This window comes from Euprymna scolopes, chromosome 36 (assembly GCF_053919585.1).
Source record: "Euprymna scolopes isolate OS-2025 chromosome 36, ASM5391958v1, whole genome shotgun sequence".
NCBI classification, from domain to species: Eukaryota; Metazoa; Mollusca; class Cephalopoda; order Sepiida; family Sepiolidae; genus Euprymna; species Euprymna scolopes.
The window spans coordinates 83,514,973-83,532,994 of NC_136517.1; the positions used below are offsets into that span (position 1 = coordinate 83,514,973).

Below are 18,022 nucleotides of genomic sequence, written 5' to 3' on the forward strand. Positions count from 1 at the left end.
ATTATCGTGCTGAAAGGAGCATCATTTACTTTGTCATCCCATCTCACACTTGATGAAAACTATGGCAACACGAAGGTGCCCAACCAACTTGCTGTATGACGAAAATATTTTCCAGCACCAGACATGTTTGAGATTTTTTTTTTTTTTACATCAGAAGCCACTCGAGGATAAGAGTTAAAGAGTGTACAGTAGTCAATGGGACAATATCGTAGTAATCACTAGCAGTGTAAATTTGGTAAATTGGATTACTTAAGGGGACGGATTATCAAGAATTTGTTTACGTTGGACTTGAAGATGACCAAATTGTAGTCAGCTGGAAAGTAGGCAAATGGAAGAGAGTTCCACAGGCGTGCAGTTCTAAGAAAGAAAATTTGTTCATGGAATCTACGTTTAGGTTTAGGCACAGATAAAGATTTCACTCGCACTTCCCCAATAAAGAGTTATCTTCTCCCCAAGTACTCATGCCCGATTCTGGATTCTCTCCGGATTGCAGCAACTAGTACCTTAATAATTATAAAACTGTGGACCGTTCGTCCATCCTTGCTTATATTAAAAATATGAATCTGTTTGTCACCATCTCAGATTATGACGTCATGACATTATTTCTAGCCAACTTTTTAAACTTAACAACTAAGGCTAGAATGCCATATGTTTGGGTTTCAATTCTAGTCAATGGCACCTAAGTCATATATATATTTTTTATTTTAGCTTTCGAAATTTCTACTACCATACTTTGAGGCAATTGCACCAACTAGCTAAAATTTCTCTTTTGGCAACCACGCATATAAAGAGCACCTTTTTTTTTTAGTTGGCACAATTACCCCCGGATTTGGTGCAATTACCATAAAGTATGGTATATATATTGAGTGCAATATAATCAACGAAGTATTGACTCTATAATAAGTATTAAATATATATTCAAGTGTATTTAACAACCGGGCCAGGCTAAAGGGATGGAGGTAGGCTACTATATATCGGGTACAATATAATAATCAATAAAGAATTGGCTCTATAAAAAAATACAAAATTTGCATACATTAAAATATATTTAAGCATATTTTATGACACTACAACGCTAGGTAGGCTTCTAGTTATATATATATATATATATATATATATATATATATATATATATATATTACTAGCAGGCTGCCTGGCGTTGCCCAGTCGTAAAATACGCATAAATATCATTTTAATTAATGCAGAATTCTTATATATTATAAACAGAAATACTGTAGGTATTAAATTTAACGTTAAATTCATTAAAATAAATGAAGTAAAAAAAACAAAAAAAAACAAAAGGAAACTGAGATGTGTGCATGCCAATATTATGTTTTTTCTAAACAGTTCACTTTTTGTAAGTAAAAGAAAAAAAAAATATTCGAGCTGAGATCTAAACCAAAATCTAAAGACAATGAGTCAAGTATGATAACCATTAGGCCAGCTTGATAGGATCTTTAAAAATTGTTTTCAAACGTGCTTATTCTTAACATAAGTAATCAGTCATGTGAACGATTTATGCATGCGCATTCGTGAAACAGTTGACAAACAAAAATTCGATGACCTCCATATACCAATTTTTCAATTTTAACTCCTTAGCGGCCATTTTTTTCTGGATGAAAACCAATTAACAAGTTTTCCTCATGTCTGAATACTGCCTACCAAATTTTCTCCATAAAAAATTTGTTAAAGTCTGACGAAGTTGCTGGATCGTTAATACGATTCGGTAACAAGAAACATATGTAACTAAGCAGATAAAACGGTAATAAAATAAAAAATATTTGCTCTGCACTAGTATTGAGCACTTTCTTCAGGTTTTTTACTAATTACCATTTTTGCTATATATATATATATATATATATATATATATATATATATATATATATATATAAATAAAACATTCTAGAGTTAATGATAGAAAAAAAAATGTATGAACTTACCAGTGGGGTATCAGATCCACCAACTATACTAATTCCTAGTTCAGCATTTGTCCGTTGAATTTCTATTGTGGACACTTCTCCATCTATTATGGGATTTTTGTCTGAAGATGAAACAGAGAAACATCTTTCATGTAAATTTCATTTTTTTTTCTAAAGTTGTTTTATTATTTTACAAAAATATTTAAGAAAAACAAAAAGAAAGTATTTCCACCGTTTGAACGTATATTAAAAATTATATATATAACGGTTCAGAGACTTCTTAAAAATGAAGATACATTTCTTTTTAAAAATGAATATGTTTATTTAAAAAATCTGCATTTTGATTGGTCTTTGAACATCGTCATTCATATAAATATATATATATATATATATATATTTTTTTTTTAAATTTCAATGCTTTTAAACAGTGGAAATATGTATAGATTGCTTCAAATCACAAAACCACTGATCCCGGATATAAAAAAAAAAAAAAAAGATAGGTATCTTGATTTTCATTAACGGAAGATTATGCGTAATTATTAAAAATGTGTAACAACAAAATGGGGGAAAAAATATTTGTATTTTCCTGATGGGTCAAAATTTGAATTTTAATCTATATATATAAAAGGCAAAATGTGTGTGACCATTTCGTGTATGTCTCGCAAAGGCTTCTTTCGCACATGCTCCCGGGGGGGGGGGTTACTATCGCTTACAACTGTTTATATACCCCCTATATAATAATATCTAGGATTTGGGAATGCGTGTAGTGTATAGATTTATTTACGCCGATTTTTACAAAATTATTGCTATTTTAGCCCGTCTTGTGTTCGTTCACCATTTATGTATAATACCGAACCTAATTCAGAGCCAAGGCGTTTTCCTGGCAATCGCAAAGGGAAACGTCCAGAAGCAATCAGCTTTGATCAATGTGGGGCCAAGCTTCTTATATCAGACAGTTGCTATTCAATCTGGACAATGGGCAGCTGGTTTCCCCCTCACCAACATCTTGGGGAAAAAACCAGTCAAAGTTGGGTAAACAAACCCAAATGCTGCCCCCCCCCCCCCGCAGCAAAAGTTAACTGCGTGATTTCTATTTGACCTCATTAATTAATGAGGTCAAATAGAAGCAGCAGAGCTAACTTTTATTACAGCCACGTGTTAAGTCTATTTTTAATACTTAAATAAATTCAAACGTGCTTCCTTTATTATTCGCGGTGGCCCAATGGTTAACGTCGCACGTTTCTTTTTCACACTTTAATTTCCAACTTTGCCTCAAGGGTTCGGGTTCGATCCTCATACTTACTTACCAAAACTTTTTTTTATTTTAACCCCCCCCCCCCCCGAGTTTTGATTTACCCAAAACCACACACACCTCCAAACACCCGGGCAACGCCAGGTACCCCCCTCCCCGCTAGTAAATAAATAAATATGAAAGTCAAAGTTTTGTTTCATCATATTAGCATTGTCTCATGCGTGCAAAGCATAATTTTCCAGACATTAGAAAATATCACAATTGATGAACAATACGCAGATTCTATACTAACTGGGTCGTGAATATGACCTTAAACTATATCCGATGGTGAGGCTCAACTTGCTTACTTTGGGGAGTGTGGAGCCACACCTTAATAGCCATTGCTCCCAGATCCACCCTGACCCGGAGTGGTAGTACCTGTTAGAGTCCCAACTATGGGTTAAATAGGAACCGACTTGGAAAAAAACAAATATGTTCTATTAAAAACATTTTTCTTCAAAATCACTGGATTAAGCATTAAATAACATGAAAAGGGTTGATATGCCGTAAAACAAAAACAACCAACCAACTACACTAGCAAAGAAAAAAAAAATCTATCTATATAATTATAAAACTCTGTGGATATTGCTTGTGATTCCATCTTTTAAAAAAGGATAGCACATGAATTTATAAACACATACATACACATATATATATATATATATATATAACTACTTCATTTACTCACATAAAATTAATATACGAATAGACACCGCACACTTTGCCCAGTTCAAAATAAATGTCTAACAAAAAGCGTAGTTTATCAGGCAACAATATTTGCGAAAGAAAACCCGAATAACAAGAAATATTACGTAGGCATGACTTCCTTAGATTTCACAACCCGATACTATGACCACAAAAGTACATTCAACAATAAAAAAAAACGTATAAAAACAACACTAGCGAATAAATACTGGGAACTCAAAGAAAGCGGACATTCGCCAGTAGTCGACTGGAAAATAATAAGACAAGCTACCACGTGTAGGCATTTAGACGACCTATGTAAATTATGCCTTCATGAAAAATTTGCTATCCTGTATTTTAAAGAACCCCAAAATCTATTAAACTGTTGAAGAGAAATAGCAAATAACTGTGTTCACAAAATAAAATTTACTCTAGGATAGCGATACAAAATAGTTTAAAAACTAACAAAAACAATAGAAAATAAACAAATAAAATTAAATAAACATGAATATACATAAAAGATCACACATATATGTATGTATATATATATATATATGTAGATATATGTGCATATATGTATGTACACATATGTATGTATATATATATATATATATATATATATATATATATATAAAAAAAGAAATGTCTGCCTTAAACCACTAAACTAGTTTTAAAACAGATCCTTTGTTCGATAAAATGCATGCCCATTGGCTGATAGGAAGGGGCGCGGTGGATACTAGAAAGCTGATTGGCTAACTAAAACCCTCAACAGAAGAGGACCATATAAAAACAATAAACAACCACCCACAAAATTCGCGCATAAGCCTGACGAATCCTAGAGTGGATGAAACGCCGAATATTCAGTGTAGCTTAATTGCCATATATATTTTATAAATTACTATATATATATATATATATATATATATATTTTATTTATTTATTTAAATATTTAAATAATAAATTAATTACAAATAATACGTTTCAAAAATGTGATCCGACTAGAATATAAAACAAAGGGCAGATAACCTTTTCCTTTAAAGCACACAGGGAGAGAAAAAAACAACCACAGAACTGCTTATAAAATATAAATAATGTTTTATATATATATATATATATATGTATGTGTGTGTGTGTGTGTGTGTGTGTGTGTGTGTGTGTGTGTGTAAATATAAGCATGTGGGCATGGCTCAGAGGCTAAGGAATGACATTGGAAAGTTGTATGTCTTGGTTTCGATTCTAGCTGATAGCACCCAAGTCATATATATATATATATATATATATATATATATATATATATATATATATTGTTATTATTTTAGTTTTGATTTCACTACTATATAATCGATAGAGAATCGTCTCTGTAATAGTAAATACATAATCTGCATGAATTAAAATATCATATTTAAGCGTATTTTATGACTGGACAATGTCAGGTGGCCTGATAGTACATATATAAAATTTTGATGATGGCGCACATCACCAAAATATTTGTTTATTTTACATAATATTGCGTTGTAATTTGGCTTATACACGTATTCCATACATATTTCATTTTAAAATTTAAACAAGGCTTATATCACGGAAAATACAACTTTGACTTTCATATCCCGCATGGCAAACATAATTTTCCAGACATTAGGAAATTTCACTGACTGAAGAACATTATGTGGATTCTACATTTACCACCACAGTTAGGAATTATATATATGAGGACATTAGTATATAATGTTATATCTAAGCTATGTATAGTTTTGTTATATATATTAATGTTTTTTATCATGTGAGTAAATCTCCAGTGTTCTTTATGTGGGAGGTGCTGATAGTGCCCATTAGTGGAGTCAGGATGTTGGATATGGCCTGTGCAATATTGTGTGTTGCATTACCAATGCCAGATATTATGGGCGTCTGTCTACAAACGCTTGCTTTGCATCTGCTATTGAGATTTTCCTCTTTTTTTTTGTTCATTTACTTTTCTGACATGATGATGACTTTATGAAGAACCCAAAACGTTTGTGACTCATGGAACTTAATTCATACAAGCATTCCATACGTTTCTGTGGCATTTCTTCCAAGTTTAAAACAGAATTTTATTGCATATTGTTCTTATAAAGTGCCCTCACATCCAGATTGCGTTTTTTAAATTCATCAGCTGTGACGATCAGGCTTTAATAGGGTGTACTCCAATTCCTGCTGTAGCTGTTCATTTGAACGTGAAACCATAAAAATTGGTCAGTCATTTCATAAGATGTATAGCAATAACATACTGAATTTTCAAAAGTTGACGACAATTTTAAATACTTGTACAAAAAAAGTTTGGAAATTTATTAAAGGCACCTCGTAATTGTCTCTGAAGAATTCAAGTGCCAAAATGTGAATGGCCGCTATTCTCAAAATTGCAAAGCTATCATTGCACAAAGTGTTGAATTTGAACACTCTACCACACCTCAAAAATTACCATTTTAATGTCCGTTTTTTTTGTCCATTTGGCTGGATAATCAGGCATTGTCAAGTGGACAAGAAAGCCATTCTTAACATGAGGAAAGGAAACAGTGGTATTTCACTTTGAGAGGAAGATAATCATTAATCAAACGGGACCATATCTTGCTTATTACTGTTGTCCATCTATGGAGCAGAAACAGGAATTAAAAAAAGAGCAGACAATCTCAACGATACTCACCAGCCTGTTGGTCTCGATAGTAACATTCCCATAGATGGCTCTGAAGTGCACTCCTTGGGCCCTGGAAATTGCAGCCCAAACTAGATTTGATACATTTTGTAATAGCTCCTCGGCATCTAAAAAACAAAAACAAAAAAAAACAAAAAAACAATCAACTTTAAACAATGGTTTAATCATTTATTTTTTTTTTTTTCATGTTTAAGTGCTTAACTGAGTTCCAATGTATGGTTCTTTCTGTAAAACAGTCACAACAAAAACTTGTCTTCCTACAACCATTGTAAATAATTTTCTTTTCTTTCTCTATCTACCTTAAAACTTGTTGTGACATCCTTTGACGATTCTTGAAAAAAAGTTTCTTAAAAATCTTCCGCTGCTAGAGTTGTGGGTGACATAAGTTTGAATTCCTTAATCCTCGTCACCAGTGTTGTGAATCGGAAAAGGCACGGAAGAAAGATATTACTTGGTATTTAGTGAAAGGACGATTCTAATATTCCCCCCCCCTCCTTGATTTCGATTCTTTATAAATCTCTAAATATTTATCTATATGTTATTTTTTCCCCCGATTATCATAAAATCATGTTAAATGTGCAGATATTTTCCTAAACGTAAAAATATACTTGTGGAGGATGATCTATCGATTTTAGTTTTACTGGTAGTTCAATAACTGTTTATTATTTTATCATTATTACCAGCAACGGAAGAGTTTGCTTTAAACAACATCAAACCAAAAAGACACTTAATAGAATCGTTTTGGCATTGGAAAATAGGCACAATTTTTTCCGATTCCAATACTCCCAATGTTCTGATTTTTCTTATTCCGATTAATCGTCCCAACACTAATACATACATCTACTTTTTTTTTTTTTTTTTTTTACATAGAAGTCATTACTTATCAAGGCTTGGAGGCCACTGGAGGATACGTGTTAATGAATGTACAGTAGTCAATGGGACAATATCGTAGTAATCATTAGTAGCGGAAATTTGGTAAATTGGATTACTTAAGTGGACAACTCATCAAGAATTTGTTTACATTGAACTTGAAGATGACCAAATTGTAATTAGCTGGAAAGCAGGCAAACGGAAGAGAGTTCCACAGATGTGCAGTGTGCAGTTCTAAAAAAGAACCTTTGTTCATAGAATCTACGTTTAGGTTTAGGCGGAGATAAAGAGTAGGGGAAATTATTGATAGTTGTTTCAGTTAGACAAGCGTTTTTCATGAAAAAATTTGTCAAGGGGGAAACAATAGATTGGATCTCAGACGAACACTTGCCATGAAAATAACAATAAAGCAGAGACAGGCTCGCTATGTCTCTTCTGTGGGAAAGAAGTTGCAGGGAAGAAAAAAGAGCATCCCCCACTAGACTATGAAGTCTATTTTGAACTCTGCAAAGGCAGGGTAAGGTCTTTCTAGCAGCTCCTACCCAAATGTGGCCACAGTACTCCATCTTTGGATGTACCTGGCTTTTATATAGGTAGAGAATTGCATCAGCAGTGAGATATCTACTGGAGTGGTAGAATGATCCCACCATTTTTCCAGCTACCTTGGCAACAGATTTGATGTACGTATTCCATTTGAGATCATGAGTAAAGGTCAAGCCAAAACATGGAGCCTTCCCAAGACGATAGCCATTTATTTCAAATGATGCCAGATGGGGATCAGAGCATTGATAATGTAAAGATAGAAGCTTGGTTTTAGATGTATATAAAGTAACCAACCACCTCTTTCCCCATTGCACCACTCAAGATCAGAGAGAGAATCAGAGAGAACTTGGTCATTTACAACCTTTGATGTGTTGCCATAGATGGTAGTGTCATCAGCATAAAGGTCTATAAATGATCTTAGAATGTGATTTTGAAGATCATTGATTTTGATCAGGAAGAAAGTTGGGCCCAGGATGGACTGCTGAGGGACTCCAACATTAATACTGTCTACTGAGAAGTAGACATTTATGCCATACCCTATCAAAGGCCTTTGATATGTCAAAAGCAATTGCCCTTTGCCCTAGAAAGGAAGCCTCCTTCAGGAGATTCGCTAATCCTATGAAATATAACTATAAGCACATCTGCTGTAGATCTAGCAGAATGGAAACCATATTGCATGTCATTAAGAAGGTTGTTTTTGCTGAGGTGATTGACAACTTCTCTATCTAACAGATTCCAGCAACTTACTCATGATGTACAGGAGATTTATTGGTCTGTACCGAGAGGGTGATGCCTGATCACCTGAATTATATATATATATATATATATATATATATATATATATACTCCTTATTTGTTTTTACATAAGCAGTAATATGTTGCTACACAGTCATGAGCATGTTTCGGTCAGTTACCAATTACTAGAGACTTCTTCAGGTGATACAGCTTATACGAAAGCAAAGTTGAAAAGGGGTTAAAGTTAGAGATAAAGGTAATGGAAGACTAGAAAGAAAGGTATTCGTATGTGTGTGTGTGAGATGGCCGCTCTAAATCTTAAACATACTAGTGTGTATAGGTTCAAACAGTAGGGGAATGTGGATTCGACATATCTATGCTAAAAGGGGTTTCAGATTTAATCATTCAGTTATAAAGATGCTAATAAACTTTTCATACCCCCCCATATATGTATATATATATATGTGTGTGTGTGTATCGAGAGAGAGAGAGAGAGAGAGAGAGAGAGAGAGAGAGAGATATGCCTTGGAAAATTTTAAACCTTTCAAACTATACTAGTCTGAGTGCCCAGCATTGCTCGGGTGTTTGGAGGAGTAAAAAAAAAAAAAGTGGTAGTAGGCAGGCAGGCTCGAACCCGTACCACGAAGGAGGAAAAGAGCGTGAAAAAAATAAAAATAAAATAAAAAAAAAAACTTGACGTTTTTGCTGTTGCGGCTATCGTCAAACTGGAAGTGGCGAAGGTTTAAATTAAGACTAGTAGATTGAAAAGATGGGATTCCTTTCGAAAATATCGGCGAAAAAAGTGACCCCTACTTGTAGAAAAGTGCCCAGTTGAGGGTGAAGGAATTAATGTTTTTGGCCAATTTTTCGATATTTGTTGTCTGGAGGGTTGAGTTTCAAAACGATACTGATCTCGTGAAAATCCATCGCCTTTGTCGAAAGTTTTAGATGGACATACATACATACATACATACATACATACATGATGATGATTGCTGCATCTTTCCAGATGATCACCGTCACATTGAGTTCACCCAATCTTCTTGTCCATGCCATCTCAGATGACTCTGCACTCCCGCCGCAGATTTGCACATCTTGAAGCAGATGTGACATAAATACAAATTGAGCAAATTCCATCGATTTGACTTCCTCTGGAGGTTGAAGGGTATTCCTATGAACAATCACATGTCTTCTCAAACCAGCAGCAGACTTGCAAACTTTGCTGCATGTTAAACAGATCGTTTGGTTCGGACAAATAGGTGCACAGTTGACCTGAACAGGAGTTTTGTGCGACTTAGGTGGTTGACATACATACATACATACATACATTTAAACAGACAGGTGAGATTTATATTATAGATGAAAATAAAAATCTTAGTCTCAAGTTCTTTGTTGGAAAAATCCCTTGCTTTTAAATTAATTAATCGCTTTCAATCAGTTCCAAAAATTTATGCTAGTCCTAATATTGCTGTGGAGATAATCAGCTGTTTACCATGAAAAACTGTTTCAAGGATTGAAAAATAAAAACAGTATTTTATCTCACGGCTTCCCAGCAATGCTGATCAAACATCATCTCCTTAAAAACATTCTGGATATTGGATCTAGTTTTTGTTTCAAATTAATCTTTTTACTCACCTGTTTATGCGATTAAAACTGTTCTCACATGTATTGTACACATACACCTGCCTTACTCCACTATAATACGCACGTAAAGAGTTGCTAATGGAATATGGAAATAAATTTTCAGTTGGCATCGACATTTTCTGAATAAAGAAAGCATTTTCATGACTAAACAAACGCATAGTAGCAGTAATAGCTTCTATAATAGTCGCAAATAGCACAAAAACTTGTGCTGGTTAAAGTGCATACCTTTTAATATTGATCTAAGTGTTTGTGAACACTGATTGGTTGAGTGCGTGTGTGTCGTGTGTTTCCATTGTGTCGCTAACTCTGATTGGCTGAAAGTTTTGCTTGTACCAGTCGCGCTGGATACTTTCTGATTCTCATGTCAGAGGTAAGCTCCATACAATGGAATGTAGAGTTAAAGTCACCAACCTGTTCTCCATGTAGACGAGAATTCAGGGAACACATTGGTACACATGACTTGTTTTCCCTATATATATATATATATATATATATATATATATATGGCATAATTTTGTCCAGTCCCCCTACATTGATAAAAACCCAACCCTAACATTGATAAAAATGCCAAATTTAGAGAACATACAGGTGTAAAGTGACCATCGAAGTCAGATGAGATTACCCACTTGAGAAAACCCGATTTCAGACGCAACTAAATTGAGCCGTCTAGGTTCTCCTTGTAAGAACAGACTATATTTGTTCGTTTCAATAATAAAAGACTCCAATAGTGTTTCACTTATGAACGGAAGAAATAGACACTATCTCATTCCAGAGAACTATTTATTTTTAATAAAATCAATAAGCTAGGCATCAGCAGTTGTATTAAAGGAAAATAGTGAACTGCTTTGAGAAAAGCATTTTTATAGTTTTTTTTTTACTGGAGAGTGGTGGTTACCATTTATCAAGGCCCAGAATTTACTCTAGGCTAAGTTAAATAGATGGTGAGACCACATGATCAGTAATGGTGGAACTTGGGTAGAGCTAGATTATTTAAGAGAATGGTTCCACTGAAACTTATTTACATTAAATTTGAAAATGACTAATTAGACATTATTTCATTCCAGAGAACTATTTATTTTTTAATAAAAATAAGCTAGATGTCAGGATTCTTATTAAAGGAAAATGATAAAATATGCTTTGAGAAAAACATGGTTCGCATATTAATTTTTTTTTTTTACTGGGCACTGCTTATCAAGGCCTGGAGGCCACTCTAGGATAAGGGTTAGGTAGATGGTGAGACAACCTGATCAGTAGGGCTAGGACAACAGTATATTTTTTTTTCACTGTTTTGACTCGAGTGTGTATCCGTTGATATCTTATATGCTTTTATATAGAGTGATGTAATTCTCGGTTGATTAACTGTGTCTAACTCTGTTGAATACATACTCGAGAGTCACAATAATGAAAAGAATATGCTGTTGTCATAGCCCTACTGATCAGTTATGGTTAGGGCTAGATCATTTAACTCTTTATGACCTGGCTGAATTAATTAATTCAATTTAACAACATAAAGTGGGAATTGACTCAAACACGCCTTGTACGTATTAATTCAGTATCTTGGTAGATGCCAGATACCTTCAGATTGCAACTGTTCATTGCTTACATTCTGTATGCCGTAATCTCTCAGAGAGTGGAGGATTTCATTTGCTGTCATAAACACACTTTTTTTTAAGCACTATGGATAATAATCAAGGTAAGTTTATAAAATGCAAAAATTCTCAGTGGTAGTTTAACTATTGAACTTCATAATTTTTCCAATTTGAAGACACACCATAGGATCATTACCTTTTAAATTAAAATTAACAATAAATATTTTTTAATCATCTGCATCATAATTCAGGTCATAAAGGGTTAAGAGGACGGCTAATCTATTTAGCTCTGTTTATTTAATGGTTACAAGTTTATACACACTCCATGAGCAATGTTGGTACAGTACCTGGGTAAGTGAATTTCCACCTTTACCTAGCTCCTACTGTTATAAAGACTTGCTAATCAATGTCAACACCAAGCAATTTAAGTGCATTACAGGGCTTAGATTTAACTCCGGCAGACCTGTTGCTATTGACAGGATAAACGGCACAATCACTTTGACACACCAGTTCTTACCAGAACACCAAAGTTAAGCAATGCTAAGCCTGGTCATTGCCAAATAGTCAGTAGGAAGTGCTGTATGTAATTCTAAGATCAGGCCAGTCCTCCTGTTTTCCTATATGTGTATTTGAAAGGATTATAGCGTTTATCAACTCCATAATCTCAACTGCGGTTGCAAAATAACGAATGATAGGTGGGCTACTGGCACTATAACCAGTTGCTTTTTTCTTTTTTACAAGGCCCAGAGGCCACTCGAGGATTAGGGTTAAAGAGTGTATAGTGGTCAAAAGGACAATATCACAGTAATCGTTAGTTGTGAAGATTTTGTAAATTGGATCACTTAGGGGAGGGGGCGGTTCATCAAGAACTTGTTTACATTGGACTTGAAGGCAATCAGATTGTAGTCAGCTGGAAAGCAGGCAAACGGAAGAGAGTTCGATAGGTGTGCAGTTCTATGAAAGAAGCCCTGTTCATGGAATCTACGTTTAGGTTTAGGTACAGATAAAGAGTGGGGAAAATTATTGATAGTATTCACAGCCAAACGAGTGTTTCCCGTGAATGTTTGGCAAGGGGGGGGACTATAGATTGGAGCTCAGACGAGCACTTGTCATGAAAAATAATGATAAAACAGAGACAGGCTTGCAATGTCTCTTCTGTGAGAAAGAGGATGCAGGGAAGAGAAAAAGGCATCCCCCACTAGGCTACGAAGTCTATTCTGAACTCTCAAGGCAGGATAAGGTCTGCTTAGCAGCTCCTGCCCAGATGTGACAGTAATACTCCATCCTTGGACGTATCTAGTTCTTATGTAAGTAGAGAATTGGATCGATAGAAGGATCCCATCATTTTTCCAGCGACCTTAGCAACGGATTTCATGTACTGCTTCAAGTAGATGGAGCTTGTTAGCCCTGGAAGACAGTCCATCTAAGAAAAGGTAAACTAACTTAAGCGCTCCCCTAATGTAAAAGGCTTCAGAAGTAAACCTTGAGGAAAAAATCCAAAGTGCAAGCTTAAAGCAGTTTGACGTTACCTGCAACATTATTCTACTATCTCCTACAACGGCGTTGGTGCCAAACTGTAGTAACCTTGCTACTCCTTTGATTTCATGGGGGATGTGAAAAAGGAAAGGGGGATGTTGAATGTGTTTCTCCATATACCACACAAGCTGGCATCCAAAGAATGCATCACTCACAGAAAAAAGTCGGATTTTTCCTTTCTTTTAAAGAGTAATTTGGATTTTTTCTTTCTTTTTTAGTATCAGGGTCCAAAGGCCATTCGAGGATAAGGGTTAGTGAGTGTATGATGGTCACTAGAACAACAGCATAGTAATCATTAGTGGTAGAAATCGGCTCAACAAGAACTTGAAGATGACCATATTGTAGTCAGCTGGGAAGCAGAGCAGCGGAACACAGGCATTACCTACTAGATACCATCCTAAGGTGTATTTGGTCTCTCTCTCTGTACAAGGGTTTGTCAGGAAAATCTGGATACTTCACTCATCAACCCTTATCCTCGAGTTGCCCATAGGCCTATATATATGGTAACCCATTAGTATAAAAATAAATAAATATTGACTTTTGTTTCTAAAGTAGATAAAAATAAAAATGAAATGAAATTGTATTAACCGTAGCGTTTCCACAGGCCCCTACATATCTTTTATAAGATCTCAATCGCAAACGCGAGATGATTTGGAAAGGAGGGGGGAAAAAATTTTTTTTTTTTTCGAAAGCAGATCGCTCTAAAAATCTTTTCATCTGCGAAAGAATTCAGGTGTGCACCCCCCCCTCTGCATTTGGAACTTTTGATCTTGAATATAAAAAGACTTCATACCCCCTTCACACAAAGAAATAAAACAAGAACAAATCAACCAATGCTTCAATAGAATTCTTTGATGTTGCGTTTAATATGATTCTCTGCTTCTTACTTACATTCGCAGCCATTTTTTTTTTTAGTCTGTTGCATTGCAGTTCTCGGTTTCCTTCTGCCTTGAGAGACATTGGGCAACCTCTGATAGGGTGTCTGTGTAGTAAGAAGTTAATTCTTCTACGTCTGAGATTTGGTTTGGTTCATATTTAATGCTGAATAATGGTAGGATGATTATTTATATTCCTACTAGTAGGACCTGTTAACCGGCGTTGCCTGGTGGAAGCATGCCCCGCTCGTCTCATAGAAAATTTTTTAGTAGGTTGTTGTTGCCGAACATCAAACCTCCTCATGTTAAGAAAGGCTTTTGAAATAGGCACCCCCAACCTCCTTAAAGAACGGCTTACAGAATGATCACCGGCAACATTCCCATGTTAAGAATGGCTTTTGGAGTAGACACACCATTTTGGTATTGGCGGTGACTGTCAAAATATTTGCCACAAATTTAACTTTTCTAGTCAATGTCAAGATTCCCAAGCGCAAATACTATGGACCTAGTAGTTTGGGGATGGCAGTGTCAGTCAGATATAATTAGATTTAATTTTCGCCCGTGCATACTAATCTGGCAGCCAGTGATATATATAGTGCATAATACAAGCTTTATATGGTGAAAACTACTTGCATGCACCAAATAAAACTCAGATTTTCTTAATCAGCATAGGGGAAAACCTATAAAAGTCGTCATTTTAAAGGAAAGTGTGTAAGTGGATCTAAGGTAAAAATTTACCCCATTCCCAAATGCTGTATAATCAGCACTTCCCCATCCTTGTAAAAAAGTGAAGTAGTGTTGTTGTTTTTGTTGCAGCTGCCCACTCCCCAAGCTCCTAATGGTAACCACAGCTTTCAGAACGGACACCTCTAACTTGCTCTGGCCACCCGCAACATCCCCATATTAAGAACAGATCTCGGAATAGACACCCCATCCTGTGAGTGCAAAACCAGACATAAAAAAAAAAAAATGAAAGTTTGTCTACTTTACTAAGATGCGTTCATTAAGTCATAATGATATTGGACGCTGAAATCAAACGATGAAAAAAAGAGATGTAAACAGTTAAGAAAGATCAGACAACTTATTTTTTTGTTGTTGCAAACAATGTGCAGCGATAATGTGTGTGTGTAGTTAAATGTGAAGGTGTAACTTCATCTAGTTATGATTATGAGATTTCTACAATATTTGTATTTGCTTTAACATTCTGAAAGACGAATATTTTTATTTTTGGGAAAAAAAGTAAATGTTACTGAAAGGTAATGTAAACATTTGTCTTCAACATCGCGAAAATGCGACAATAGGAAAGAATTTTTTTTTTTTTTGCAAACAATCTGCGGCTTCTTTATTTGCTTTAACATTCAGAAAGATATTGATTCACGTAGATGTAGAGGCCATGTTGGTGAAGATTTGCAGTATTCATTTTTAGTATCAGTATGTGTAATCCAGAATAACAAATTTTTACGTATTCAACCAATGAGAATACCTAGAATGTAAATGGGGAGAAATCATTATTTTCGAATAGGGAAGTATAAAAGGTACTTGTAAGTCTATCAGTGTATGATGCAGTTAATAAGGATGGCAAGACAATATAGTTGTACTGTGTATATATTTACCCGGTCATCACTTGGAGTGGGAGCAGCAATTTTTTTTTGTAGAGGGGAAAAATAACAGCTACTTCCATTGTAGATCTTTGCAATAGTGATGAGGTCATTCTTAGGATTAAATCTAGGGTTTTATTATAACAAATTAATGTGTCTAAAATGTTGTTCTATAATTATCTAAGATATTGGCTAATAGTGTAGACATAATAAATTTGTATTTGGCATCTGTTGTTGTAAACCTACGGTATTTTGGTCCAGAGGGAAATTTCTGCAATAAAATTATTATATATAGGGACAATACATTGTTCCCAGAACACCTTGCTATCAGAACTACTTGCTCCCAGAACACTCCGAGAAGACATTGCTATTCGGATTCATTGCTGTCAGAATGCATTGTTCCCATAATGCACCGCTCTAGGGATGCATTCTTTCCAGAATGCACCATTCTAAGTATGCGTTCTTCGCAGAATTCACCACACTAAGGATGCGTTCTTCCCAGAATGCACTGTTCTAAGAATATGTTTATCCCAGAAGGAAATTTCACAGTGAGAGTAGGAACATTAACATTAGAAAACATACAAAGGGACATGACTCTCACAAAAAAATTCAATAAAAAAAAAATTCAATTAAAAATCTTTGTAAAAAATCCAATTAAAAAAATCAATAAAAAAAAATTTGATAAAAAAAAAAAATCAATAAAAAATTCAATAAAAAAATTCAATAAAAAGAAATCAATAAAATAAATTCAATAAAAAATATCATTGAAGGATAAATAATGTCTCAACTTTTTGAAGCATCAAATTGAGTAATTCAGTTATGGATAAACTAATACAAAGGGTATGACGTGACCAACCAATTGATTAGATCAGGCCTCTCCTCTATCCCGTCTATCCAAAATAAGGGCTGATGAGGAAGCATAGTCTAATCATCAGGATCTACAGGTGATCCCGTTTTTGGGGGAAGGTGGTGGCAAATTTGTTCTCTTGCTAACAGGGTTGTTGTGAAATGTTTTTGACTCTTGATGAGGGGTATGAGACCAATGATTTCGACGATCATTTTTATAACCACCAGCTGTGCTAACCAACCAATGAAAATCTTCCAAAGTTACTATAAAAATTGTTGAATTTTGGATTCAATCAGTTCGCCATTACCTATGTCACGGACCGCATTTGATTCTTCGCCGCCATCTTTGTTACTAGCAATTACTTTACAATCAGTATCGGGACTGCACTGATTCTCCACTGCCATCTTTGTTCAACTGGATGTCTCAACACGTAACAGTTGTACTTCAGAAGAGGATAAAATCTGGACAGTATATGGAGACGGGAGCAGAACAGGAGATTTCCTTGGTATGTTCACATTAAAAGAATGGATGGGACTTTGGATTTCTGAGAGGAGCTAGTGCAAGAGTAAAGAGTGGATGAGGTATTTCTAAGAACTTCTGCCATTACTAACCAGCAGAGCATTACCTCTATTGATCAGCGGAAGGTCCATCTGGTATGTGTACAAAATGTAATGATGTATGAAAGTGAAAACTGGACAGTAAGGGTTGAGGACATGTGTTGAATGGAGTGAAATGATATGAGAGTGATACGATGGATGCATAATTAAAGTCTTAAGGGGAGATTAAATCTCATGACCTCAGAGGAAGATTAAATCTGGACAGTATAAAAGAGATGTATGCAAAATGGAGATTTTGAGGGTACAGCCATGTTGAAAGAATGGATGAGAGTTCTTGGGTTAGTAGATGTAGAAGAGTTGAGAAAGTGTGGTCAGTTGGCAGCGGAAAGCCAAGGTAAGCATGAGGAGAAAGTGATAAGGATTGACTGGAATGAAAGAGGGTTCGACAGAGACCTGGCCAGATATAGATTAGGTTGCACATCAATTTCTAAAAGCTTTCCAGCTTTCATTTGAACTACTTGAAATGAAAGAACGTAATGAAATTTGTGCATGTACAGTTTGCAAATCGCGTTGAAAGCAAAGTTTTTATCTGACACCCCCCCTTAAAGAAAACGATATTTCTATGCAAAATAATTGACCATTTCTGTT

The 18,022-nt window shown here is 35.0% G+C and overlaps 1 protein-coding gene across 3 annotated transcripts in view; it reads right to left on the minus strand.

Annotated features, from left to right (window-relative positions):
* The window catches only part of LOC145260644 (ligand of Numb protein X 2-like), a 432,919-nt gene that overhangs the window by 62,099 nt on the left and 352,798 nt on the right, over window positions 1-18,022 (minus strand). For all 3 annotated transcript variants that reach the window (XM_080118970.1, XM_080118971.1, XM_080118972.1), the window contains 2 exons: window positions 6,572-6,687; window positions 1,941-2,041 (listed from right to left, as the gene is read on the minus strand). In XM_080118970.1, coding sequence (XP_079975096.1) covers window positions 1,941-2,041; window positions 6,572-6,687 — 217 coding nt within the window. The remainder of the gene's footprint in view (window positions 1-1,940; window positions 2,042-6,571; window positions 6,688-18,022) is intronic.